Source organism: Struthio camelus, chromosome 6, assembly GCF_040807025.1.
Source record: "Struthio camelus isolate bStrCam1 chromosome 6, bStrCam1.hap1, whole genome shotgun sequence".
Taxonomy (NCBI): Eukaryota; Metazoa; Chordata; class Aves; order Struthioniformes; family Struthionidae; genus Struthio; species Struthio camelus.
Genome location: NC_090947.1, coordinates 46,098,679 through 46,124,711, shown reverse-complemented (window position 1 = coordinate 46,124,711; position 26,033 = coordinate 46,098,679). Strand labels below are relative to the sequence as shown.

The 26,033-nt window shown below is 39.2% G+C and overlaps 1 protein-coding gene across 7 annotated transcripts in view; it reads left to right on the top strand.

Moving 5' to 3' along the window:
• ACVR1C (activin A receptor type 1C) overlaps positions 1-26,033 on the top strand; it is a 51,710-nt gene that overhangs the window by 10,675 nt on the left and 15,002 nt on the right. For 4 of the 7 annotated variants that reach the window (XR_011142046.1, XR_011142045.1, XM_068949437.1 and 1 more), the window contains exons 2-6: positions 2,575-2,805; positions 17,166-17,411; positions 22,761-22,991; positions 24,622-24,789; positions 25,608-25,764. Coding sequence is in view for 5 of the 7 variants with exons in the window: in XM_068949434.1 (XP_068805535.1) it covers positions 2,575-2,805; positions 17,166-17,411; positions 22,761-22,991; positions 24,622-24,789; positions 25,608-25,764 (1,033 nt within the window). In the remaining 2 variants the exon portion in view is untranslated. Of the gene's footprint in view, positions 1-1,421; positions 1,506-2,574; positions 2,806-17,165; positions 17,412-22,760; positions 22,992-24,621; positions 24,790-25,607; positions 25,765-26,033 lie in introns of those variants that run through there. The other 3 variants (XM_068949435.1, XM_068949436.1, XM_009666522.2) reach the window with 2 other exon arrangements.

The window sequence follows — 26,033 nt, the reverse complement described above, 5'->3', positions numbered from 1 at the left end:
TTAGCAAAAAAGGTGTGTGAAGTATTCATTCTTGCTGATCACTCTTACTCCCAGATCTCACAGATTCATCCCTTTGACTGCAGCCATCTGCCAGTCTGAGTATGTTCCAGCACAGAGATTCTTAGTTTAGAAAGACTTTCCTGCGTTAGTTGATTTCAGATGCAGGCTAGTGCAGAGCTACAAGTAATAAACGAGAGCAGGGAAACTTTTCTCTCTGATGCTGTCAGTACGTTGTTTCCTCTGCCCCAAAGCACTAAAAGCTGTCTCTGAGTAGGGGAGTGCAAGGCATTGACTGAGTGAAGGCAAAAGATTCTGATGAAACTGGGATTGAAAGGCTGGTTGGTGGGACCAATAATGCAACTGGCAACCTGATAGGAAAGAAAGTGTGTCTGAGAGCAGAAGAATAAAACAGAAACCGGGAGATGGTGAAGGAGGACATGGGGACTGGGAGGACGCTATAAGGCTTTGGGAAGAGGTGACGTGTAAATTGTGAGTGTGAGCCATCTCGGGAGGAATGAAGGTGACCACAGGATGCAGGGGAGAGGTGTTTTAGGTGTTACTGGAGAAAGATCCTGTGATTAGATGACAGTGGGTGTCTGGCCGGAGGCATATGAGATCAGAGCTGCATAAAGATGGGGAAACTGGACAAAGAGACTAAAACGGGGACAAGGTGAGAGTCAGGACTAGCAGAGGACAGCTAGAAGGACCTAGGTTGAGAAGTACAGGCTGGAGACTTTGTCCCTGCTAGGATACTGTTTCTCAGCTTTTTTGAAGGAATGATGAAAAAGGCAGCAGTTCAGATGTGGCAGAACACGTATACATTAAAAAGTTTTTTAGGATATAATGTTTTGGATGTGGGCAAGTTTTGCTTTGTATGCTCTTTAACCTCTGCTGTAAATGATCTAATATCTCAATCCAAATTGAACTTAATTTTCCTATTGCAAATTTGCATGCCTTTCTCCCATGACTTCTGTGAGCTCAGTATTTATATTGTAGTAGAAAGAAAGCTTATAGAGCTATCTTGCTCTCCAGCAAGACCTAGTCTCCAGTGGGCATGAAAAATTACTGAAAACATGGAATTCAACACGCTCCTTTCCCTGCTCCTTTGAGTTTGTCATCTGATGGGCTGAATGTTTTCACTTTCAGAAGCAGTAATAATCTGGTTGAGTTGCATTGTGAATTTTGACCAAAAAAACTTTTCTTTCTGTTCTGTTTTGTGTAATGGCTTCTTACAGGTTACAGAACCTCTTAAACGGTCCTTTTCTAATCTTACGTTTGTTATGTCTGGAGGAATACCCCTGAAGCTGTTCAGGAATTGCAGTGACATTTTTGACTAGCTCCCCTCTCAAGCAATCCACATGGGATCGGATGCACGTGGGACAGGAGAAAACAATTGTCTACTTTCAGTGACATTATAAAGACTGTTTCCCATCTTATTTTTAGATCACAAGAAGGGGGCAAAACAGCATAGTGGACTGTCTGAAACACTGAAGATGCTTATAAAGGTCTTTATTTTAATTTGTCAAGTAACTTTTTTATTTTGCAGTATTGTTGAGGATGTCTGTCTTTTTCTTCTGCTAGATCTCTTTTTTCTATCAATCTGATGACTCTTGCTCCTGGCATCTCTTCTAGGACTGTGATGATAATGTCTTCAAGGGAAAAAGAATCACCCATTTCCTTTATTGGATGATTATTTGTGCTCACGCCTTTGTACAGAGAGAAAGCTGAAACAAACGCATAAAGATTTGGCTCCTAGCTTATCCTGAATTCAGGATAAACATGAGCATATGGTGCCTAGGAAGTTTGTTGTGGGCCTGAGCAGAAGATAAATACTACAAGCTGCTATTTCAGAAGGGTAGTGTAGAATGAAGGTTATTATAAAGAAAACAAATAGCGTCACAGAAACAAAAATCAGATTCTTACTGATGTCTGTCAGGAGTTCTTAGGTCATTCAAAGCATCTGTTTAAGACTAGAGTTCCTGTTATTTCTACCACAGGCAAAATGCAGCCACAGTTGTGCATTTCATTTTTTTCCTCAAGCTGTGAATATGAGACATGATGAAATTACGTTAAGGGCTACAGCACTCTCGTATAAACAAATCTTACGTGGGTTGCCAGCTTGAGAAAATGGCAGTCTAATTTAGGTCCCAGTTTGATCAGGGAAATGTACCAGCAAGAGAACGGAGCATCTATTAGACTATACTGGCTGTTTGAGCAGCAATCAGAAGAAAGCTGTTCTGTTCCTGGTGAACGTTCTAGTCATCTTATGATTTTATCTTATCTTTAATGGAAAAAACCAGACGCTGCCCCACCCCTATAAGCTCCATTAGTAGTAGATTGGTTTACATGACTGCATGGATAAAATTATTTATTTATTTATTTCTAAACCTTGACTCCCCCAAGTAGAGCAATGTTCCATCTTGCAGAGTTATAACTAGCCTGGTGGAAGTGTACTGAATGCATTTTGAGGACCTTTCATGACTAAGGCTGCCTGTCCTTGACTGACTGACAAGGTTAACTAGTATGGTTGCCATGGAATTGTCTTCTCATGAAAAATGAAAAAATATTTTTCAGGTCTAAAGTGCGTGTGCCAGCTGTGTGAGCATACAAACTTCACCTGTCAAACTGAGGGAGCATGCTGGGCTTCAGTCATGCTAACTAATGGAAGAGAAGAAGTGATCAAGTCATGTGTCTCCCTTCCAGAACTGAATGCTCAAGTCTTCTGCCACAGTTCTAAAAACGTAACAAAAACTGAATGCTGCTATACTGACTTCTGCAACAACATAACTCTTCGCCTGCCCGTAGGTAAGTGGTACGTGAATAGAAAATAGTATTTAAATACTTGTGAAAGAGTGAGACTTACAGAAATACTGAACAGAGAACATGACTGTGAGTTAACTAATGAGCATTTTAAAGGCTGACTGTAAAGCAATCCTTTTTTTCCCCCTAACTTATTTCAAATAGGAAAAATAAACTAAACTATAACTGTATTTGGGGAACAGTGAACTTGTTGCATCTCCTAAAAATATTCCAGATAGTGCCTTTGATATCCTATAAGGTATTAACTATGGAGATGAAGGGAAGTGTCTGAAGGAAACAGACTTACAATCTTACGGTTTTTGTAGGCGTATCTTAAATGAGTTTGTGTTTTGAACTGGCATTATGTCTAGATGTTAGGAAGTTTGTATATGGTGTCCTGGGGACTTTCCATGAGGCGTAGATCAGCAATGCATAGCAGCTGTGCGTTAGTGATTTTTGGGAGGCTGAGAGTTGTGCGTTGCTAAGTGAACAGATCGTTTCATTTACTGCTGCTTTACAAGCAAATAATGAAGACCTTATACTGGCCTGAGAGATGTACAGTCTAAAACATCTCCATAGCCAACCAAGACCTGCTGCTAATGATCTAGATACGAAACCAGATTAGAAAGGTTTGAAAAGAAGGCAGTAAACTGGAGATGCTCATAGTTAATTTTACATCTGAAATCCGCTCATGTATTTTAGGACAGACTAATATCTGGACTTACGGTGAGTTCTGACCACTGAAAGGGCGACGCCTTTTGACTTGTAACAAGCCTCTCTCCTCATTTTGCCATTTACTTCTAGGGCTGTGTAAAGCTGATGAAATTATTGCAATTAATGTTGGAATAGCTGCACAGTAGAAGCAATATGTTTTTAATTGCTTTGTTATAATCAGGAAGGCATATATGGCATATCTGTTTCATATGGGCTCTCATAGGATGTGTGTGGTTTTTTGATTGAGGGGGAAGAGAAGGGGAAAAAGGATACTTAGTCATTGCTAGGAGAAATCTTTATCTGCTGTAGTTTCAGCAACCATGTTGAACTTTCAGCTTCTGCAATTTATTTTATCAGCTTATATGGCAGCATGTGTTCAGTGTTAAATTGGTATTGATTCTTGCCCAGTAGATTTAAGAAAGTATAAAATTCCTGATTCCAATTAGAAGAAGATCTATACTTTTAGAAGCTCTGTACATTATACAGTTGAAGCAATACTTGAGTCTGCCAGACTCAAAATTGTGTAATGAACTTGATTCAGAGCTTTCAAAAAAAATATGTATTTACTCTATTCTTTAGATTTAGTAGATAAATATTCGGTTCTTCTCTCCAAGATCTGTTTAATCCAAGCTTTTTCCAATAGTTTTCAAATATGTTACTTTATCAAATGATACCTTTTTATATACTTGCATTAGTAAGAGATGTTACAGATAAATAAGATGTAATTGTAAATTATGCATTGATTTACAACTTGCAGCTTAAGCTGCTATTATGTAGACATAACAAAATTATAGTAGTATGTAACTGGAAACATTTTATATTTTGTATAAGATATAGGAGGGCAGACCATGGAGGAGTTATTAGTGAGGGTAAGGGATTCTGGAAAAAGTGATTTTAAAAGAGGGAACTGAAGGAGACTGGGTCTAACTGTGGGATCAGAGGAGGGATCCTTGGCGAAGGAGAACTAGGAGACTTTAGCTGAGGAGAGCAACATAAGAAGAGGACAGAGATGAAAGGGTGAGGCAGAGAAGGTGACGAGTATGAGAGCAATTGGGGGCATTTTGAAGGAAGGGAGGTTGGGCAGGTTTTCTAAGGTGAGAAGATCACATTAAATGCAGTAAGAAGTAGTTGATGCGATATTGGAAGAGATACCTGTGATGACTTTAGTAGTCATATTGTGGAGAGATGTAGTGCTGGGTGGCTGGATGAATGAGTATTTTGAATCTCATGTGTAGAGACATAATCCACAGTCTGCCTTTTCAAATCCATTCATGTGCTTTGTTCCTTCCCAGTTCCTTTTTTTTTTTTTTTTTTTTTTTTTTTTTAATCTGTTGTTGCCTTATTGCCATCTGCATGCTGAAGATAGTTTCAAGAATTTTTTCTGTCTCTTAAGGCTTGCAGGTCCTGCGGGATGGTCTCTAGGCACACCGCAAATAATGAGCGTGTGGTGTAGGTGTCTGCACTGGAGGGGAAAGATGATCAGGAAGACTGCAGAAAACTGGAGGAAAATTTTGAAAAGGAAGGTTACAGACAAAAAAAGGAAGATAAGAAAAGAAATATAAGAAAAGGAAGGAAAGAAAGATACCCTTAGGGACAGAGTCGTCTTTTAATGCTGATAGAGACAGGCTGGATGCTACTGGCGGATGATTTGTTCTCAAAAACCTCTTGAGGACATAGGCTAGGTAGAAACCTGACAACTGAGAAGTCTGTACCCATTTGTCTGATCTTACCTCTTGCATGTAGCAGGACTAAAGATCACTTAAGTATTTTTCTTTCAGTTAACTGAAGAGATATACTTCTAGAATTGTTGAAACAAAATACCGCTCTCTTTAAGTTGGGATGGTGGAGTTTTGGGAGAATACTGCTTTTTACGGATAAGCAGTGGAGGCATGTCTGTCTTTCTAACACTTGAACTGGTAGTTGCAAAACCTCTGATTTCATACTGCAGTATCAGAGAGGATGACTTGCTTAATTTTTAGCCTGAGCCCTTTGCTCTAAACATTTGGGAGAATTCATGTTAGATGAAAATTTAACAGTGCCAGTGTTATTTGTTTGCTGGTCTTCTCTGACAGCCCTTTTCCACATAATTCATATTATGTGAAAGCTTTGTTTGGGCCCAAGTAAAAATAAACTTTCTTAGGGGTATTACTGAGTATATAGGCTAAAGAGCTTGGCTGCATTAAGCCTTAGGCCTGCCCTGAGTTACCTCTGTAGTACCAGGTGACTTTCCTGCAGGAGATTTTTAGAGCTGGAGGGCATACCTGTGGTGTGGGTGGGCAGACCCAGGTCAGTGGCATCTTTGCCAGCCATCTTTGACTGGCATAGGGAGTGCTTCCCACCAGGCAATGGCTGGACTTGCCTTCAACCTTAATGATACTCAGCTGCCCTAAGGCACATTGCTGCTGGCCTGCAGGATATAAAAACGCCATCTTCACAAGCAGCCACTTTGCAGAGCTCCAAATTCAGGTATGCTTACTCTTATGGCTGAATATCTAGTTCCTGTACTTTACGATTAGTCCAACAGAGCCTACACAGATAAATGAACTGGATTCTCTTTTTTTTTTTTTTTTTTAATTTTTCTTTCTCTCTCTAAAATATTTCTTAATGCTAACACAGTGTCTCCCTCCAGGATTATCAGCTACCACAACGGGTTTGCCTGGATGAGGCAGAACATGATGCTGGCACAGATTCAGTGACAACACAGTTTGGCCTATGGAACTGCTGTTAGTGACATACAATAGAAAAAAACAGTTTGAATACAATTACATAGGCTGAATTTTTAGATGTAGTTCTTTGCTTAGGAAATGGGAATTTCCTGACTTTTTAGGCCAGACCTTGTTCAGCTTACATTTTTCCTTGTTTCACTTCTGATCTTATATGAAACTCAAAAATCTAAATCTAGATCTTGGATTCCTCTCTGAGGGCAAGAAATTTAAAATAGAGGTACCACAGCAAGTAGCCAGTAGTAGGCATTTGTACTGTTAACTTATCTAATTAAAAATGGAGACTGTTCTAATTTTAGTAATTAGTCCAGTATCTCACTGAAGTGATGAAAGTTTTGTCTTCAGCACTGAGTAAGGGTTTTGCCAGGATCAAAGCAGCTAGGGCTTTGAAAGGGCTGTGCTCCATCTGTGTTGATATAAAGGCCCAAAATACAATTGTTAAGGCCTGTGAACAGATTTTCATGTATAAAGTCATCTCTTCCTCTGGTGTGTCACTGTGTACCAGTCTTACAGTTTTTCTTGTATTCGTTGGTTGGTTCTGTTTTTCTAGTGGGCATGTCATTTGCTAGGTAACTAAGCCACTGGATCTATTTCTTAGTGCTTAACTGAGCCACATTGGATCTCTAGTCTTCATATATATTTCAAAGAGTAATAATACCTGCCGTTTGACCCACAGACATCTTGATACAGAAAGTATATATTCCCATTATGCATATTCGAGTATAAAAGTGAAATGTGGATGTGAAGTCTCTGCCTTTAGTAAGGCAGGAGTGGATTTTACTTGGGAGGGAAAGGCTTGAAAAGGTCCAGTGTAGTGCACATGCCAGTTAGATGAGGCAGGAACTTCTGCTAGCTCTTCCCTTCCCCTCCCTTCCCATTACTGCTGCTGCATCCAATCCTGGCGTACAAGCCTGTCTGTCAACACTCTTCTTCATGCTGTCCTGCTTTGGCTAGATTGTGTGTTAATTACCAAAAGCTTGTGTTTTCCATGTATCAAGAGTGATTGGAAAACAATAAAATGCCTTGCATCACGGGGATTTTTTAGGACAGAAAGCAGTTCATTTACTTGATTGCCTGTGTATGCATTTCTGTAGTAAAACTGTAGATGGCATGGCATGCCTTGTTCAGCAACAGAGCTTTCTGTTATTACGATGTCTTGCATGAGAGAAAATAATTCTTATTTTGAGTTGAGTTTTTTTTTAAAGTCAGAAAATAAACATTTATAAGAACAGACACAACCTGGATATCTGCTTTTAATATACTTACGATTATTAGCATGGGTTTCATTACACTGTTTTCAATTAACAGGGGATAAGTTTCAAAGTGCTGAATTAACTTGTGGTAGTTAATGTTAAGGGTTTTTTTTGTTACCCTGAATTTATTTGCAGGTTCCTACTATTTAACTACAGTGTTTTCTGTACTAGCCTGTGACTTGAGATGAACTTTCTCTATCGGTGGGTGTTGTCATAACCGATCTATTGAAAATGGCCTGCATGCCACTTCCTCGATGGATCTTTTGAGTGTGTCTCTGGGGAATTTTTTCTGCGTACCTCAGAGTGTTACAAACTATTTTAAGGAGTTGCTAATAAGATCTAGAAGACTTGTTCAAGTTTTGGACTTTTATCCCACAAGATTATCAGGCCGTATTTCAGATCTGCAATAGCTGATACACTGCTGTACTATCCTTCCAAGTATTTTAGGAAGACGGTGCTTGTGATCCCTGCCCTCACTCCCTTTCTGAAAGGGATTCCCTCTCACGAGGCTGTTTATAAATGACAGATCTTTATCTACAGTCCTTCTGGAGCAGACTACCAGAAGTTCTTAGAGTCTGATGCTTTCATTTCATTATGGCAGGGAGAGGTGTTTGAGCCAAAGTTAAGAGTAAGTACAGGCTAGGGGAACTTGTTCCTCAGCTTTTCTCCAAAGCAGCAAAGCTGGCATTCGCTTCACTTGCTTCCTTAGCCTGAGGCAGTGACTTAGCGACTGTTGAACTTGAGCCTGAAAGCTGAGACTCTTTGTTACAAGGTCTAGTAAGCAAGACTTTCTCAACCTCTGGTATCTCTGCTGGCGTTCTGGGAGCAATTTCTGAATCCTTTTCCTAGGACTGGGTCATTGTCTTGTGGTGCTGAAGATTTGGTTGAGCTTTGGAAAGAAGTGATGCCCTTTTTCGAAGGAGAGGGGTGAAAATTTACCACAGAGCCTTGCTGGTGACTTCAAATTCTGTATCTCTATAAATGTAGTATCCTCCCAAGTGAAGCTAAAGATACTTCTCATCTTGCTTTGCCCTTGTGGTGGTCTCCTGTTATCAATTACCACCATCTGGGTAAGCAGCTCACCACTGTCACTACCTGTTGGAGGTAATGGTGGGCTGCACTTTCTTCCCAAGTGTGAAATTTTTGCTTCTGTTCTTAAAAATGACACTCTGCATCAGTTTCCCATTTAGACTGGGTCACTAGGCTGCAAATGCCTTTCCTCAGTTGTCCAGCTTCTGAGGAAGCAGCAGCTTTCTCCCTTCTGAGAGGAACTTTCAGGGGACAGAGTTTATGATTCTTCTCTCTGTGCAAGTAGCACCCTGTGTTTCTATCACTTCAGACTAATCCAATAATTGGAAGCCTCCTATTCACACCTATGTTTAGCTCCAAAAGGCCCATTATATTCTGCAGTATTATAATTTACCTTATAATATGTGGCAGTCATTATACTGCTAAGGTCCTTGATGAAATGAAGGAGAAGCTGTCCTGGGACTACTAATATGATGGTAAACATCCCTATTTAAAACTGACATTGTCAATGATCCAACTAGGGGAGAAAAAAGAAGATTCTTAAGGGAACAATGATGAAGTTTTGGCTTTGGCTTCATGCCATCAGCCAAAATAGTAGCACAGAAAGAAAAACAAGGTTCTTGTACTGTTCATAGGAGGTAAGATAGGTGTCTGCCTCATTATCTATGTCAACTGTTATCGGAACAGCAGAAGCAAAAGAAAAAGTACTGAGGCTTTTGAAGACCATGGAATGAAACAGAAACTGCCAGTCAGGAAGAAGTTGGGTTGCCACAATAAGGAGAAAGTGCTAGGGCAGCATGTTTATAGCTAACATGGGGAAAATTCATAGTGTTGTAATTCTGACCTCTTGATCTCAAAAGACTTAATGAAGCTAAATTTGACGTTTCTGTTTTACAGATACTAAATATACAGGATGGCTGCAGATAAGTTTGCAAATTTGTCTTAGAATTCTGGCCTGCCTTTTTTCAATTGATTGGCCAAAGAAAATCTCGGTCTCTGCGGGCAAAAAACAGGGGAGGTATTTGGTGTGTACACCTACACATCTGAGTTGGTGGGAAACAGAAAACTTTAGCATAGCAAAAAATTCTCTGTAAAAGCTTTACTTCTAAAAGTTCTCCCCTCCCGCCCCAAATGTACCTCTGTGATTCCAGTAGAAGGCAACATACAGAAGGATCTCTTTTGTATTTGGTTGTGGGTGTCCTGAAGGGGCAGCATCTCTAGAGCTTGAGATAAAAACTGCAATTTCAGTTCTGTACCTGTATAATGAAAAATGAATTAGAGGAATAAGGAGGCTTTATGGAACAAAATAAAGTAACAGTGGATTAGCAGACTTTATAATGAGTAGTTTGCTAGCTCTCCTCTTTAGTCCTATTGCCTGAATTCCGCAAAGGCTCAAATTGGCACTCATAACACCTGTGCTAGCACCCAGTGGGACAAAAGAAAATGGAATATAATAGAATTTCCAAAGCAAAAATCCCGTGAGTATATTCATATAGCCAAGAGAGATGATTTATACTAATTAAAATAAGTGCCAGGCAATAGTCTCATGTTCTGTTGTTTTTTAATATAAGCTGTATATTTTGCATGAACAAATACTTATTCTTTGCTCCATTTACCTATGTGTTTGAAAATGTCCAAAGACATTAAGGCCTTTTTAGGCAACCATATGGAATGCATAGATCTATTAGTACTAAAGAAATCAGATAATATTGTGCCAAAAGTTATGCAAGGTACATGTTAATCTAAAAAATGAGAAAAACCAGCCTTTAACCTGTAGGTTTCAGAATAAAATCCAATGTTTTAATGCAAAAACTGTAAGGGAAATCTCTTCAGTTGTTTGAATGTTGTAGGAAAAGGCAACAACAAATATTTTCCCAATTAAAATATAAAAATAAATTCCCCAGTTACAGTAAAAACCATTGCCTTAATATGGATCTTAAACTTCCCCCCAAGTCCTGAAGGGCAGGCTCTGCTGGAAGACAAGTATCTGACTTTCCCTTTCCTTTATTCTTGGTGTTCATCATCTGTTACTGAACAGGATGAAACGGTTTATTTTGTTTTCTTTGCGCTAACTTGGTCCAAGAATAGTGTAGGAGGAAGGTGCAGACAATCAGTAGGGAAAGAAGATGCAGTTCTTTTCTGTAATTTTCCTAAAAAGTTAGTGATAGTTAAAAATAGGGAAGATGAGGAATGGACAAAAAAAGAAGAGGAAGGGAGCTATATCCATGTATTTTTTCTCTCTTTTATCTGTGTGACCACTTTGTTTTCTCTTTAGTAACGGTGTTTGAAAACCTCTGCTAGGGGTCAGCTGCCAGTGTTAGCAGCTTGTATTATTACTCTGCTGAAAAGTAGTAGCAGAAACTTCATTTAGTTGATTGTTTTCTGTTTTGTTTTTTAATGAAAAAGGTGAGCTTATCTGCTGTGGCATGAACAGCCTTGGATGGAAATCGGGACTGAAAAAAGAATGAGGAATAAAAGCTTCTAGTGAAAAGCTTTGTCTGATCTAGTGGTTAAGAAGCGTGATAAGGAAGTTCGGGAGAATATGTGATCCCTGGAACTGATTTAGGTCAGAGTAGGGAAAAATGCTTCAATCTGTTAATAGCTGTCCGGAAGAAACTAGCCTGTAAATCGTAAACATTCTTATCCTGCAAGTTCGGTGGTTAGCTATTCTTGACCCAAAATATGGATTGTCAACATGGCTTATAGTGGTGCAGAACTGCTCAGAAATTAGAATAACTCCCTCGGATGCAGTAAATCTGTTGAATCGTCACGTTGGTGCAGTTCGGTGCTGTACTGTTGATCCAATTCTTACGATAATCCAAAAATTGGCCTGACCTGCTCAACTTCTCCTTGAAAAATTCCTGTAGGCAATGCTCCAACCCATCGTAGCTAGTCTATGGATATCTTGTTCTATAAATATTTCACATATTTATTGTACGTTTTGGCTGACCCAGATTCATGTTCTCTGGAGGGATTTGTAAGAATATAGCCCTTGAAAGAGGAGGCAGAGATTGGGATGACAAGGGGAAATAGCTAATCCAGCAATTCAGTTGAGGCATCTGTTTGACTTGTTGTATCTCTGACTGATTTACTTAAATTTCTCAATCCTAAAGCATGCCTTTCCTAATTTATTTCTGAATGTTCAGAAAGGGATGATGGGTTCTATAGTCATGGTGGAGACTGGAGAAAGACAATTTTAGTCTCTGGTCCCAATAGCATGTTTTTAAAATTGTTTAAAATTTATTTTGTGCATCTTATTAGAGCCTTGCATTTGGATGCAATATATTTTCTTAATATATTGGAAAGAATACATAATTGTTTCCCCCTGAGTAGCTTATGAACTTAAACATGCATATGTTAGAGCATCTAAAAGTCTTAAGGTAGCCATTAAATATAAAAAGCAAGACAAACACTATGTGTGAGAATAATATCTTTTCCATTGGAGGCAAAAAAACCCAAATCCTTTCTTTTTTGCAGCCTAAAGGTACTGTCTTGTTTACAAAACTTGGAATACGACTATGACATATTGTGAAATTGCTAGATATTGCCAGATGTGATATTTTTGTTTCATACATGGCAACACCAGCTTCTATTTTTGATCAGCAAGGCATTGAACAGTGCACTCTAAATAAGATTGCAAAATGTTATGATTAATGTTGTTGATTTAATAGTTTTAGGTAGTCAGGAGAGAGTTTCTTATTTCCTAAAGTGTTTAACATTGCACAATTGCTTTAAACGTTACCACACTTAGTGATTTTGTCTGTAATTGCTATTTGTACTTCCTGTCTCGTGTATTTTGCGCTTGTGCTATTTGTCACTTCCTCTCTGTGTGGTTGTTACTGTGAGAAGTCCCAAGGAATCATGGTGTGCAAGCGCAGGAGTGACAGGATATTGAAGGGCATGGCTGTGGTGCTGGCTGCAGAACACAATGCTATATGCCGTAAACGGTCAGGATTTGAAGATGGCCTACAAGCAACTGTAAAGCAGAATTCACAACCCTGGTAATTCTCAAGTCTCCCATATATGTTCTATGAAGAACTGGAGAGAGTTTCAGTAGTTGGCGTCAGCCTGGATCTACACTTTGATACAGCCAGTAGACTGGTGGATGCCGAACGCAGTCCCCAGTTGACTTCTAAGCAACTTCACTAGACAGTCAGAGTCTCTTCATCTCCCAGGCACCTGATGGAGACTCCATGCAAAGTGACCTGTATTCCTCAGCTTCCAAACTCATTGCTAACTTGCCTTCTGCCCTCGAGCTCTTTCAACTTGTAGCAGTATCTGAAAGGAGATCTGTAAGCATCACTGAACTTGATTTTCTTCTAAACAACTATAACTACATAAATTATAAAATTGGCGTCTGTTTGTGTTCTTGATGCTAAATGTCACGCTTTTGAGTGGATGTGAGCGAGTGTTCACTGAAGTTTGCTGCTGCTTCACTCTGAAGCCTTATCCTGAATGCTCAGAATGGTCAGTGAGTTTCTTTGCCTCTGTATCCCCTCTGTATCCTGACTGAGCCATGTGTTCTTCTGCTTCATGCCTAAGAAAGTGAAAATTGTCTTGCTGGCCAGCTGCACTCGCTATATCCCTCGTGGATTCATCGGTTTCTCTAGCCTGTGCCACAGCTTGCTTGGCTCTCAAAATGCTATGCTCAAAAGAAAATATCTCTAAAAATTGAGTTCTGGTTATATAGTTCCATCATAAAGCCTGCACTGCAGTTCTTTAACAATACAAATTGTGTCAGTATAAATTTTCAGTAAAAATGTATCAGATCACTTTTCTATTAAAATTTGAGGCTTTTTTTCCCTAGTAGCAATGATTTTGTTGCCTTTTTTAAAAGGCACTCATAAAAATTACTCGGTCTTAAAATTTTGCTATAAAACTTGTTTCAGCAGTTTACAATGTACAAACTGTGCGTTTCAAATCCGTAAATATTGTCACACTCCTCCTGCTACCTAAACCTCCTTGTTGTCTCATTTCATTCTATTTGCATATCTATGAACCAAACCTTGACTGGCAGAATACGTGACGTGGAATTGAAGTCATACTACTGCACCAAATTGTTTACAATATTAAAAAACCTTCCAAAATGGATACTTTCTTTTAGGCTCATCATGTGAGTCCAGTAATAAAAGTGCTTCTAGAAATGCACATTCCACTCATCTTGCTCTATGCCTCAATACCTTGCACTCCTTGTTACGACCCATTTATTCTGTTAGCTGCATATCTGAAAGCATGGTCTATCTATACAGTCTCTCTAAAAGCAGAGTGAAATGTTATAGCAGCAAGTCAACATGCAACTGTTTTAAGAACGGCTACGGAAGGCTAAGTGAATTGATGTATTGTGCCCTAGAGAACTTAGTTTTATATATAGGTATATATAAAAAGCTAATGTATATAACTGTAAAATAAAAAGAAAGCCAACTTTGTATTTGTGACCACCAAATCTGAACAGGTAACAACAATTATTGCTTTTTTTCTTGCCTGTACAGGTTTGCCACCTGTAACATCCAAACTCTCAAGAAAACAGGGTTGAAAGTAAAGAAAAAGAGAACAATCGCAGAGATTTTTAGGAAGTTTGCTTCTGAAAAGAATGGTGCTCTAGAATGGAGGGTATTGTGAAAAAAAGAAGAAAGAAAAGCAAAGAGTTGAAATGACAAGGAGGGGGATGCATTGCAGTAATGAAGTTACGGTAGGAGAAGGGATTGATGTGAACTGGCAGAGGATCGTGTGATGATGAAATAAAATGACTGACCAGCAGAAATAGATTTGGGCATATAATGGAAGCTCACAGACAGAGGCAGGAGACACAGTTGAACAGTATGTCCCATCAGAAGTATTGCTTGCTCTCTAACTACCTATTGGCATGCAAGTGCAGCATGCACGAAATCTACAGGTGCTTAAGAACACTTGCTACCAAGAGCAAGTGTTTTCCAGTCAGACTGCTTGTCACTGCTGCTTGCAGGCAGGGAAAATTGCTCCATCTGAGAACCAAGCTGCTTCATTTTGTGAGTACTGAGTTGGAATTTTGTATGCCAGTCTTCAAAGATCCCAAATTGGAAAGACCACCCTCTGAATCTTTCTCCTGGCATGGTTGTTGCTGTTCAAAACTTCCAGGATACTTTCCTTTTGATACTGTTTGCACTAGAACCAATACAGTTCTATATTTTGCTCCTTTCATATCACATTATTTTTCAGCATTTGGTGGAAAGAATTGATAATTATGAAGTAAGGATCTTGTACGTATTTGTCTTTCACAACCCTTGCATGCAGACAATGAATCCACTTAGATCTGCATGCCTGGACATTGATTTGGGCAATGCACTGAAAATCTTGCTTAAAATGAATAAATGCATGCAAAGCACCCAAGTAATGCATGTGACTCCCGCTCACCCCTCCTTCCCCCCCCCCCCCAAACTTATCATACTTATGTACCCTTCCATACATGGATATTCTTCTTCATGGCATTCAGCATATAGAAAGCCAACCTTTAAGAGCTATAAACACCTTCTCTTAGCCATCTGGTTTTGTGCAGCAGGATCAGTTCCACAATTTATAGAGCCCAGCAACAGCACTAAAGTTCATGTGATACGGCGTGCTTGCTTGTTGCACTTCATAGTATTTCAGAGGAAATCCCTGCCATGTGGAAACATTGACTCATAATTAAAAACAGCTTAGGAAATCACAGTTTACCGGTTGGCAAGAAATAGTTACAATGAGGAGTCTTGCTTGCAAATCCTCTTACAAATCTAGCAGATAACCCCTTGACTGTCCTAATTAAGACCACTGAAGGAAAACCCCATGGGGAAGATGCAATAACTTTGTTTCCAGAATGATTTGAATTGTATGCTGTGAATAAACAGAGAACAATCAGTTGTTAACGCTTTATTTTCTTTTCTCAAAGTGCATAGTGCTTTTTTTTTTTAATTAACTTTGCTCAGCTAACTACTGTTCCTGGCACTTTTAAATCATGGAGTACGTGACTTGAAAATGTCCTTTTAAAAAATGCTTCTTTTGTAATATTAACTAGAGGAAAACAAGAGCCAATGAACTAATCAGGTTTCCTCTGCTAAGATTCCAGAGACTTAGAGCCTCAGTTACCCCCCCAAATCCACATTACAATGTACATATTGCTTAGCATTTTCCTAAATGGAGAGGTGCTCTTTGTTCTCTAAAACTACTAGAGAGTTGACTTTATGTGGTGTGGAATCATGTCACTAGCAAGCCCTTAAGATTCTTAAATCTTTCCTAGTCTTTAGATCCACGGTTTGGAACTTGTTATTCGGTGTGCTTTGAGAGAGCTGTCAATTTTTTTGCTATTAAGATATTTGTGCATGTGCATGCATACACATGTGCAAGTGAATAGCTTAATAGTACATTCCTATAAACTCTTGATATGTTTTTTTTTTCCCTATAGCTTTAAAATGGAAAATGATACAGGACAGTCTCCTTTCTTAATACTTGTAAAATAGAGCTTCATGAACACGAGTTTTGATAGTGTTTTAAGTCTTATAAATCCTTATAATGTCTCATTTACTAGAACTTTTGTATTTCCTTAGGCATGAAGTGTTAGGGAATGAGTTTTTTTCAAGGTTTTGTTTTCAGCTGGAATAGTAAGAGTTTGCTGAGAAATTTATACCCAGACTAAGTGTGGAAAGGGCACTGTACCCACCGTTCTAAAGCACGTGAGGTATGTATCATTGAATTCAGTTTGCTTGTGTGTGGAGTTGCCATACATGTTACTGTTTGTGAAATGCATGCTGTTGACTCTCAGGATGCTTAATGCATTGGTATAGCCTTGTGCAGCAGTCTACGCTTCAGTCTCACTCCAGCAGCGATCTTGCTGGTGATATCTTGTGATCTTCTTGAATGAGGAGGTAAGAGATCAGGGAACTGCAGAGAAATAGTATGTTGCCAATGTGAATAGATTTAAAATACACATTCCATAGGTGGTATTCTACATTTTTGGAACTACAATTGCAAGAAAATGTTCTTCAGCTGTGTGTGTTTGTCTTTAAACGTTACTGTGAGAAACGTGGAGAGATTAGCTGAAGACAATGATAGTTATGATTTGTTATGCTGTGAGACATCCATGTGGGTTTAGTAATGGATAAATGAAAATACAACTGGACAATATCCTATGGGGGAAGGTGAAAGTATTGTACAGTACAGCCCACATTATATGCAAAAGAAAAGAAAAAAATCTATCTTTCCAGTCCTAGGTCAGGAAGATGCTGGCAATCCAGAGCATCTCATTGAGGTCTCTTTGCTGTACAAAGCGTATTAGTATTGCTTTTCTCCTTCCTTGACCTGTATAGAGTGGTAAAGTCGCTTATTCCCACTTCCTTCAACCCTTCCTGTCAAAATCAGGATATACCTTAAATCACAGCCAGTTTTGAATGTGTTGGTTTGGAATACTGAAACAGTCTTTTAAAAACATAGCAACTCAACTTTAGCCATAGCAGGAGCTCTGCTCCACTGTCTTGTAGTTAAATAAATCACATTAGATTTAGACAGCCTATTGTCAGCGTTAGTGTCTGAAAAGTGAGACTGTAAATAATTAAATCTTAATATGTCATCTGCTGAATAGCTTTTAACTTACAGTCTTTTTTTTTATCTCTACCTCACTTACCCCTCTGCCTTCCTAAAGCTTCAGAATCTCCAAGCAGACCAAACGTAGGACCTGTGGTACTGGCAGTGATGGTTACTGTACCAGTCTGCATCTTGTCTCTTGTTGTAATGCTGACTATATGCAGCTGTCAAAACCGTCACTGTGCATACAGACAGAAGAAGCAGCCAAACATTGAAGAACCTCTATCTGAATGCAATCTAGTGAATTCTGGGAAAACCCTTAAAGATCTTATTTATGATATGACGACATCTGGGTCTGGATCTGGTACGTATGTCTTGCTGAGCACAGTCCCAGTTTTTTGTACAAATTTTCTTGACGCTTAAACCAAGTACAAATACACTATCTTACTCACAGAGAGATGAAAAATATATTTCAAGCGCAGCCACTGCAGCTCCCTGAAACTTGTGGCCTCAAGACCGGTGTTTGGGCGTTTATCTTAACAGACTCTTAAACCTGTGATGAGTTTTATGTCAAAGGAGGTTTTGTACTAACGCAGTAACTGGTAGGCTTGGCAATACACTTCTGAGGCAAAAAGATTTTGTTTATTATTCCTTTCTGTCAAATAATAACAGTTTAATGAAAATGTCAGTTTTGATACCTCTTAGTTCAGATGGAAAAGGTTAAAAAAAGTTGCTTCAGAAGTTTGCTTTAAGTAGAAAATGAAACATTACTGCCTAATGCCTCATAGTTGATAATAAAATATACTAAATTTAAGTGAATGAGTCAGAATGCTGCTCCTGCAGTTTTTTTGGTGGTGCTAAAACATTGCTCCAAATTCTTGTTTTGAGTAGGTCAAGATTTTTCTTTTTAACATTTTTCCCTGTTTCTAATATCCTATCTGCTATGATGCTTGTGTTGCGATCGAAAAGTTGTTAAATCAAAGAAATGCAAAAATGAAATAGGAATTCTAAAATCCTAGTTCATCAGGTTGGAGGCACCTCTGCTGTGTATGGTCCAATTTTCTATAGCTAGAATTTTTATGTATCTGAAAAATATGTAAAGCAAGCTTAATTTTATGTAGGGGTGAAAAAAATATCTATAAATGGTGCTTAATTTACTGTATTTTCTGTGAACTGCATACCTTTCAGGATTAATTTACTGTACTTCCCTGATATTTCTTCATCGATATAATGAATAAACTGAGGGTTTAGTGACCCTGAAGGCTTAACTGTTCGTAGACGTCGCTACCTAACAATAGGGCTGTGTTTGTGCTAGCACGTAATGGAGGCAGACGAACCCTCAACACGCACTGGAGCATTTTATTCTGATTTCAGTCAAATAGTGGGTTTGATTTTCACTATCTAGAGGCGACTATCCAAAGCTGGCAATAGGTAGCTAGAATAAGACTATATAAAGACAGTAACAGATACAGGATATGAGGGCTCTATCAAGGAAGCCAGAGAGAAAATTTAAATATAGCAGTATGTTTGAAGCTGACCTTCAAACTACAGTTTTGTTGCTGATGATTTTGCTCTGTTTGAGGCATGATTGTGTTATGGAAAGAGTTCAAGCCTAGGTTTCTGAGGAGCAGTGTCTCACGTACGTCTAGCAGTGAATTTAACTATTTATTTAAATGACGGTACAGCAAAGTAACAGCTCGAGCTGGGTGCCTCCGGGGAGGGACTCCGAACAAAGAAATGTTGGTGTAATTATACTCCTTACAGTCAAGTTTCCCCACCTGCTAGTGACAGTCTCTTCCAGTCGTCTTTGCTGATTTGGTGGTCTCTTTCCTTTTGATTGGTTCACGTCTACATCCTGGAACGGTTGCTGTGTTCCCACTTCATAGTGCCTTATCTTATCCGAAGGTTAACCGTTACCTCTCTCCATTGTGTTCTGTGTCTTTGAGGGCTGGTTCTAGCTGGTTTTGTAGTCGCATCCTCAGCAATATCTCTTGAGCTCGTTTACAGTTCAGTCCTGCGGCCTGAAGGCTTCATCTACTTTAGGCACTAGTGCTAAGCTGGGCTAGAGCTCAATGAGCTCCCCTTTCTAACAGATGCAGCCTCAAGACCGAGAGATGTAGGCTTGGTCAGAGAGCCAAGACGTAGGGCTGAAACTATGGACTGATTTGGTGTGAGGAGGAAGTGGTGAGTGGAGATGGAAGAGCAGGAGGCTGGGAGGGATCCAAAGACTAGGTAAGGATTATGAGGGTTGGGAAAAGAATAAGAAGGGATTCAGAGAAAGGCAGAAGGAAGGAGGCAACTGCCAGTGTCCTTTATTTCCAGTCCCTGGTTCGGGAGTCCAAAGGAGGAGGCTGGCTTTGCCCACACGAGAAGGGTGGAGTTGCAATGAGGTGTCGCGATGCAGAAAGGACAGGACCCTGGTGGATAGTGGTAGGGAGTGACTCTCAGGGTGTCCAAAGAAGGAAGAGGATCTATGGTTGTGTTGCATCCAGATCAGGGGAATGAAGACCAGGGTTTCTGAGACTGGGGATCCTCCTTGATCCCCTCTGGCAATATTGATCTGCTGTATTGATCTGTAGGCAAGTCTGCCTAATACCACCTCCAAACAATGTCAAAGTTTGAGGTGAGGTTTTGTAAGATTCTAGCCTTACTGATGCCCTGTGCTATTGTCGCTGGGAGGCTGGATGAGGGAACTACTGTAGGAATTTCATGTGTTTTTTTTTTTTTTTTTTTTTTAATCTAGGAAGTAGCACCAGGTATTAGCATTCTGGCCTGTATTAACAGGAGCACAGCCAGTAGATTGGGACCATACTCAATAGATCAAGGGAAGTGATTGTACCCCCATCCTCGCTACTCATTAGACCACATTTAGAATACTGCAGACAATTTTGGGCCCCCCTATCTGAGAAAGATACTGATAAACTGGAGCAAGTTCAGTGGAGGGCCAACAAGATGGTCAGGGGGCTGGAGCGCTTGCCCTGCGAGAACAGGCTGAGGGGACCAGGCTTGTTCAGCCTGGAGAGGAGATGGCTTCGGTGCACCTAACACAGCCTTCTCATACCTGCAGGGAGGTTATTGAGGAGACAGAGCCAGGCTTTTCAGTGGTGCATGGCAGGAGACTGACAGATAATGGGTGTAAGTTGAAACCAGAGAGGTTCACACCACGTGCAAGACACTTTGACTGTGAAGACAGTCAAGCATTGGAACGGGTTTCTCAGGGAGGTTGTGCAGTCTCTATCCTTGGAGGTTTTTAAGGCCAGACTGCATAAAGCGCTGAGCCACCTGCTCTAGCTGACCCTGATTCGAGCGGGGGGATGGCACTAGGGCTATCTCCAGAGGTCCCTTCCAATGTCAGTTGTTCAGTGAGTCTATGCCCATGCCTGACCACATAGCTGACGTTCCTTTGAGAAGGAGGTTGGACGTGACCTCCTCCAAGCTCCTCCAAGGTTCCTTCTAAGCTGAATTATCCTGTGGTTTAAAATTTGACAGGAACAGATGATTGCACAGTTAGTAGTGTTGCCTGTTGTTAAGGTGCCCTAGTGAGACCTCACGTGCTCCTCTGCAGAACTTTGCCAGCCTCGCTTAACATTTGATCTGGAATTTCCTGTGCTGGATGAAATTGTGAAGTTAAAATTTCAAAATCAATCACTCAGAAATTAGGAAACGGCAGTATTGAGGTTGCTCTTGCATATGTGTAATGGTCTGAGCTTTATGTCATCGTGTATTTCTCTTTTCTTTAGGATTTCTGCCTTGGGCAGTGCTTGGGACTGGCATGCTGTGGGGTGGATCAGGGTATTAGTGAAGGAGGTTTTTGTCTGTAGGAGTCCCCTTTCCTTGTTGCAGAGTTACAAGGTGCGCATGGGATGGGCCAGGGCATTGTGGTAAGAGAAAGGTGGATGCTTTTTTAAAGTGTTTTGCTGCCCTGAAGAACTGGAGACTGCCCTTAATCTGTTCTCCTTGTCATAAAGTCCCTACATTGTAGGGAGTCAGTAATTCATAAATCTGTGAACGTGAGTCCTGATCTCCAGCTTGCAGAAATGCTATGTAGTCACAGCTGCAAATTGAGAAGAGATTTGCTTTGAAAGTGCACAATACAATAAAATAATTCTGAAAACTTAGATCTTAGACATCTCTAGTTAGACACCTGAAGTTGGTAGATAATTTTGATTGTATTTCTGTTTCATTTCCCTATTTTAACATCTCAGCAGTAGGCTGTGAATTAATTTTTGCAAATGCTTAGGGCTGAATTGGTGAATACTATAGAAAAGCCAGATCATAAGGAAGTTTCAGAATATAGTAGAGCAAGATTATGAAAACTGGGCATGTATCATCATGTTAAACAATTAGGAAAAAATCAAATATGTGACAGATGTTCAGTAAATGAATACCATTCATGACATGTACTGATTAAGGCATGGTCCAGTAGAAAAATGTGATCACAGATGTGGTTGTGTTTGTGTAAAAGTTAAAGACTACTCAAAAGAATACCCATAAGTCAGCAAGTTAAGGTTAGGTATGTTATTTAATTCTGATGCCTTTAACTTTTGCTGGATAAATTAGACTTTGGTAAGACTGCTATCACAGGGATAGAGCGTGGGTGTGTACCTTTAAAGTAAAGGAGATGTTAATTATTATTGTTCTTAGTATTTCTTAGCACCTGGGTATGCAATCCTTTTTTTGAGAAGAAAATGCTTTAAGCTTAATCGCTGAAAATTCAGTTCACCTTTACATTTAATATCTCTGAGAAATGTTGCAATAAATAATATACTAGACTTAGCAATGTTTCTTTTTTTTTTTTTAAAAAAACTTTTTGCAAAAATTTGTTTTTATCCCTGCCCATATGCTGACGTTGTAATAGTGATCTGACTAAATTATAATAAATTTGAGCAGCACTATACATACAGTTCAGGATGAGGTTATTTTTATGGCAGAATGGCCTGGAATTATAGACCAGGGCCTGTTGCCCTGCCAACTGATCTTCTTTGTAACTTTAAAGTGTAAAACCTTTATTTCTGGCACCTGCATATTCACATTCAGGGAGTATGCAGAATATAGCCTGAGGTCTCTGTGTCTGGGAGAATATCTGTTTCATGTTTTGTGTTTGAACTGCTTTTGTTCAATGCACAATTACTGCAGTCTATCATAGTCTTTTTCACATCAATCACAGATAGTTTTTTTCCTCTGTGAAACATAATAGCTAAGCTGGACTTATTTTCCAGGCAGAACATAGTGTACATGTCAGTTTTTCAGGCCTTTTTTGGCCTGAAAACCCCTCTGCCCATTTACAAGGGTACTTAATTTGCTACCGTGAACCAATCTATTGAATTCCTTTCCTAAGCATAATGAGAGTTTTCTGGCATCCTTTTGCAGATTAATAGATGATAATCTATAACCGGTAAGCACCGGCAGTTAAACTAAAACAGATAAACTGTTGTCTTTCAATGTATTCTATGTTGGTGGAAGGGAAGGCTTGTACACAACTTCCTTCAGGACTGAGATCATCTTTTCTAGTGACGCAGCTGATGTACATTCACCTGGAAAATATAATTGAAATATATGATTTATGGGAAATGTTAGTTGAGGTAGAATTTTTCTTTGGTACTCTTTGAAAGCAAAATCATGAGTTACAGCTCACTAGAAAATCTCTAACTTCGGAATTTAAAATTTGTCCATGAATTATTTCTCAAATATCCATCTTCTCTTTTTGTACTAGGTTTACCTCTACTTGTACAAAGAACAATTGCAAGGACTATTGTTCTTCAGGAAATAGTAGGAAAAGGCCGATTTGGTGAAGTCTGGCGTGGAAAGTGGTGTGGAGAAGATGTAGCTGTGAAGATCTTCTCCTCAAGAGATGAAAGGTCTTGGTTTCGGGAGGCAGAAATTTATCAGACGGTTATGCTGAGACATGAAAATATCCTGGGTTTTATTGCTGCAGATAACAAGGGTATTATTGTATTTCCTAACTTGATTTCACAATTTAAGGCTGGCTGTGAAACAATACTCATCATGTTGGAAATTCTGACCGTCTGCTGAGACTTGGTTTTGTTTCCCTCCTTTCCTTCTCCCCAAACTGGAATAAAGCTTTGAACCCCAGAATTTTCCAAAGAGTTTATTCCCATCTGGGAAAATACTAGTAAGTCTGCCCAGGCTGTCAGTCCTACAGTATTTCTGCAGGAGAGGGATTCCAGGGCCAGAAGAGAGCACTGGAGAAATGGGAAATTCAGGCCAAATGGGGGAGGACAGCCTAGAAGTCCAGGGATTATACAGGGCAAGTGGGAGATAGGGAGAAGCCAAGAGCTCCACTAGGTGAGTTGCTTACAGTTGGGGGAATCTGGAAGACCTGGCAGACCATCGTGGACTGGCTCATTTGTTGATTTGCCAAAGAGGTGGATGTCTTAGTTTGCAAAAAAAATTTGGCAGACTCCCAGATCTCTCTCTATTTTCTTTTTCTTTCTTTCTTTTTTTTAGCATTTTTAGCACTTTTCCTCAGCATTACTAATATTATATATAGTCTTTTTTGCCCCACCCTCCCCCCCCAACAGAACAGGCTAATCCATCCAATGTTTGTTAGTATGACAGTTTACTGAAGTTGTTGTCCTCCTTGAGAATCTGACCCTGTTTTGCAGACCCCTGTGCTTGTATGATTCGGTTCCTAAGGTTAGTAAATCAGTTATCTGTGAGCGGAATCTGGGAAGGAGAAGGCAACTGAGAAGTATCGAGTGATAATCCAAAGCAATAAATTTCATGTGGATGTATGTTCAAAGATTTCATGTGCATGAGAGTCTGTCTTTGAGTTTGGAGCGGCGTCTTGGTCTTGCTGCCTTGTGAAGATCTAAATGTGATAGTCCGTTGTTCTATGTTTACATGTTTTTATGTGAAACAACTGGTAAAATATAACTGAAAGTATTATTTTTCTATTATTAACTTGATCCAAGCTGCACAAATGTTTTTATTTTGCATATTTCGATCTATATGTACAAAGAGCTAATGCTATAGAAATAGATCAGCTTATCTAAATATATAATATCTTTTTCTTGATAAGAATTAGAAAATACACCAAGGAAAGGAAAATTGTGCTATCTAGAATTTTTTACTGGAACTTTTCAAATATGGCATGTAAAAAGCAAATCAAGCCAAAATATCTTATTTGAAGACCCGTGAGTTTGATGAAGACCTTGTTACTTCTGCAGAACTAACAAGCTGAATTTTCTACATTGTGTTAGTTGTTGCTGTTGTTGCTCGCTGAGAAGCTGCAGTGCAACGTTTACTTCTCATGGGCAGCCTTTGAAAGCATGCACTAAAGGGGTTTTTCCTCTCTCTTTTTTCTGAGTAAATGCCCCATAAACAATAGAGATGCTCGTCTTTTCTGTGCTTTGTAATGTTCTGGATACCTTCTCTAGCTTGTGTACGTCTTTTTTTAGAATTGTAGTATTCAAAACATACCTGTGGCAGGGCAAGAGTTAAATGTGCTTCTGAAACAGTTGAAATCACCTGAAAGTACCAAGTGGTTGAATTTTTCTTTCTTGGCCAATTTTTTTTTTATAAAGCTGTATAATTCTCTTTTCTCTTGGTAGATAATGGAACTTGGACTCAGCTCTGGCTTGTCTCTGAATATCATGAGCAAGGCTCCTTGTTTGATTATTTGAACAGAAACACTGTGACAGTTGATGGTATGATTAAACTGGCACTTTCAATAGCCAGTGGCTTAGCACATCTTCATATGGAGATAGTTGGCACACAAGGTAGTTGGTTTTCCTTTCACTTGTTCTCAAAATATTTTAAGGAACGTCTTAATAAACGGTATTTACAAAAATATTTATTGATTTTGCACCATAGTGTTTTACAAACGGTGTTATAGTGCGTGAAACAGTATTAACATAAGCGTATGTGGTACCATGTAAGTAGAGAGTAGGAACGTAATGTTTCCAACTGAGTTTACGGTCCTCTCATCTTGGAAAATCCAGATTTTATGAGTTTCAGGACTATTTCTGCTGCACCACGAGTGAAATAATTTGGGATAACCTAACAATCCAGCCCTCCTTTGCTAGCTAGTGATACGAGGATTATTGGGCTGATCTGTGTCCAGCTAAACAAAACTCTCCATTGTTACTGAAGTGATAATGAATTGGCCAGTTTATACAGATAACTACTGAATTTGTGGAGTAGAGTGCTACAGCTAATTTTACCAAGTACTTAAAAAAAAAAAAAAAAAAAATTATCTGTCTCTTCTTTGACCTGTTTAAGTAAATGTCTGCTGGAGCAGCTTTGTTAAAGGGGTCTTCTGATGAGTGATTTTTTTAAAATGAATTTGGGGTGTGAATTTACAGTTTCTCTTTTTGTGTTTTATTCCTGAAATACAGACATTTGAACAAAAATATCTTCTAATCTTTTTGAACTTGATGGCATTTAGTAGAGCTTTACTTAGTACAAAATTGGCTTTAATATTTTTATAGGGTTTAGTAACAAAGTTGGATCTAATTGTTTGTTTACTTACCCATTATATTAAAATTCTAATGCTTATCATCAAAGTTGGTGGCATTTTTTTTTTTCTTGTTAACAGGCAAACCAGCTATTGCACACAGAGATCTGAAATCTAAAAACATCTTAGTGAAGAGAAATGAAACCTGTGCTATTGCAGACTTGGGACTGGCTGTGAAACATGATTCTGTATTAAATACAATTGACATACCTCAGAATCCTAGAGTGGGAACAAAGAGGTAAAAGCACTCGAGTATATTATTCTTTAGTAAACTTTTGTGGAAATACTTTTCTGCAAAGGTCTCTGCTTGTTTCTTGCTTCTGTAACTTCCCTTCCCTCTCTGCTTTTGACATCTGCCTAGAATATTAGCAACAGATCTAAATCCTCAAGCTAGGGTAGCTGTGCTGGCTGTAGATAGCACAAAACCCCACGTTGGGGGATCATACATGTTCCCTCCTGGATTTAAAGTTTATGCAACCAAATTATGGCCAACAATCCTGCTTCTAA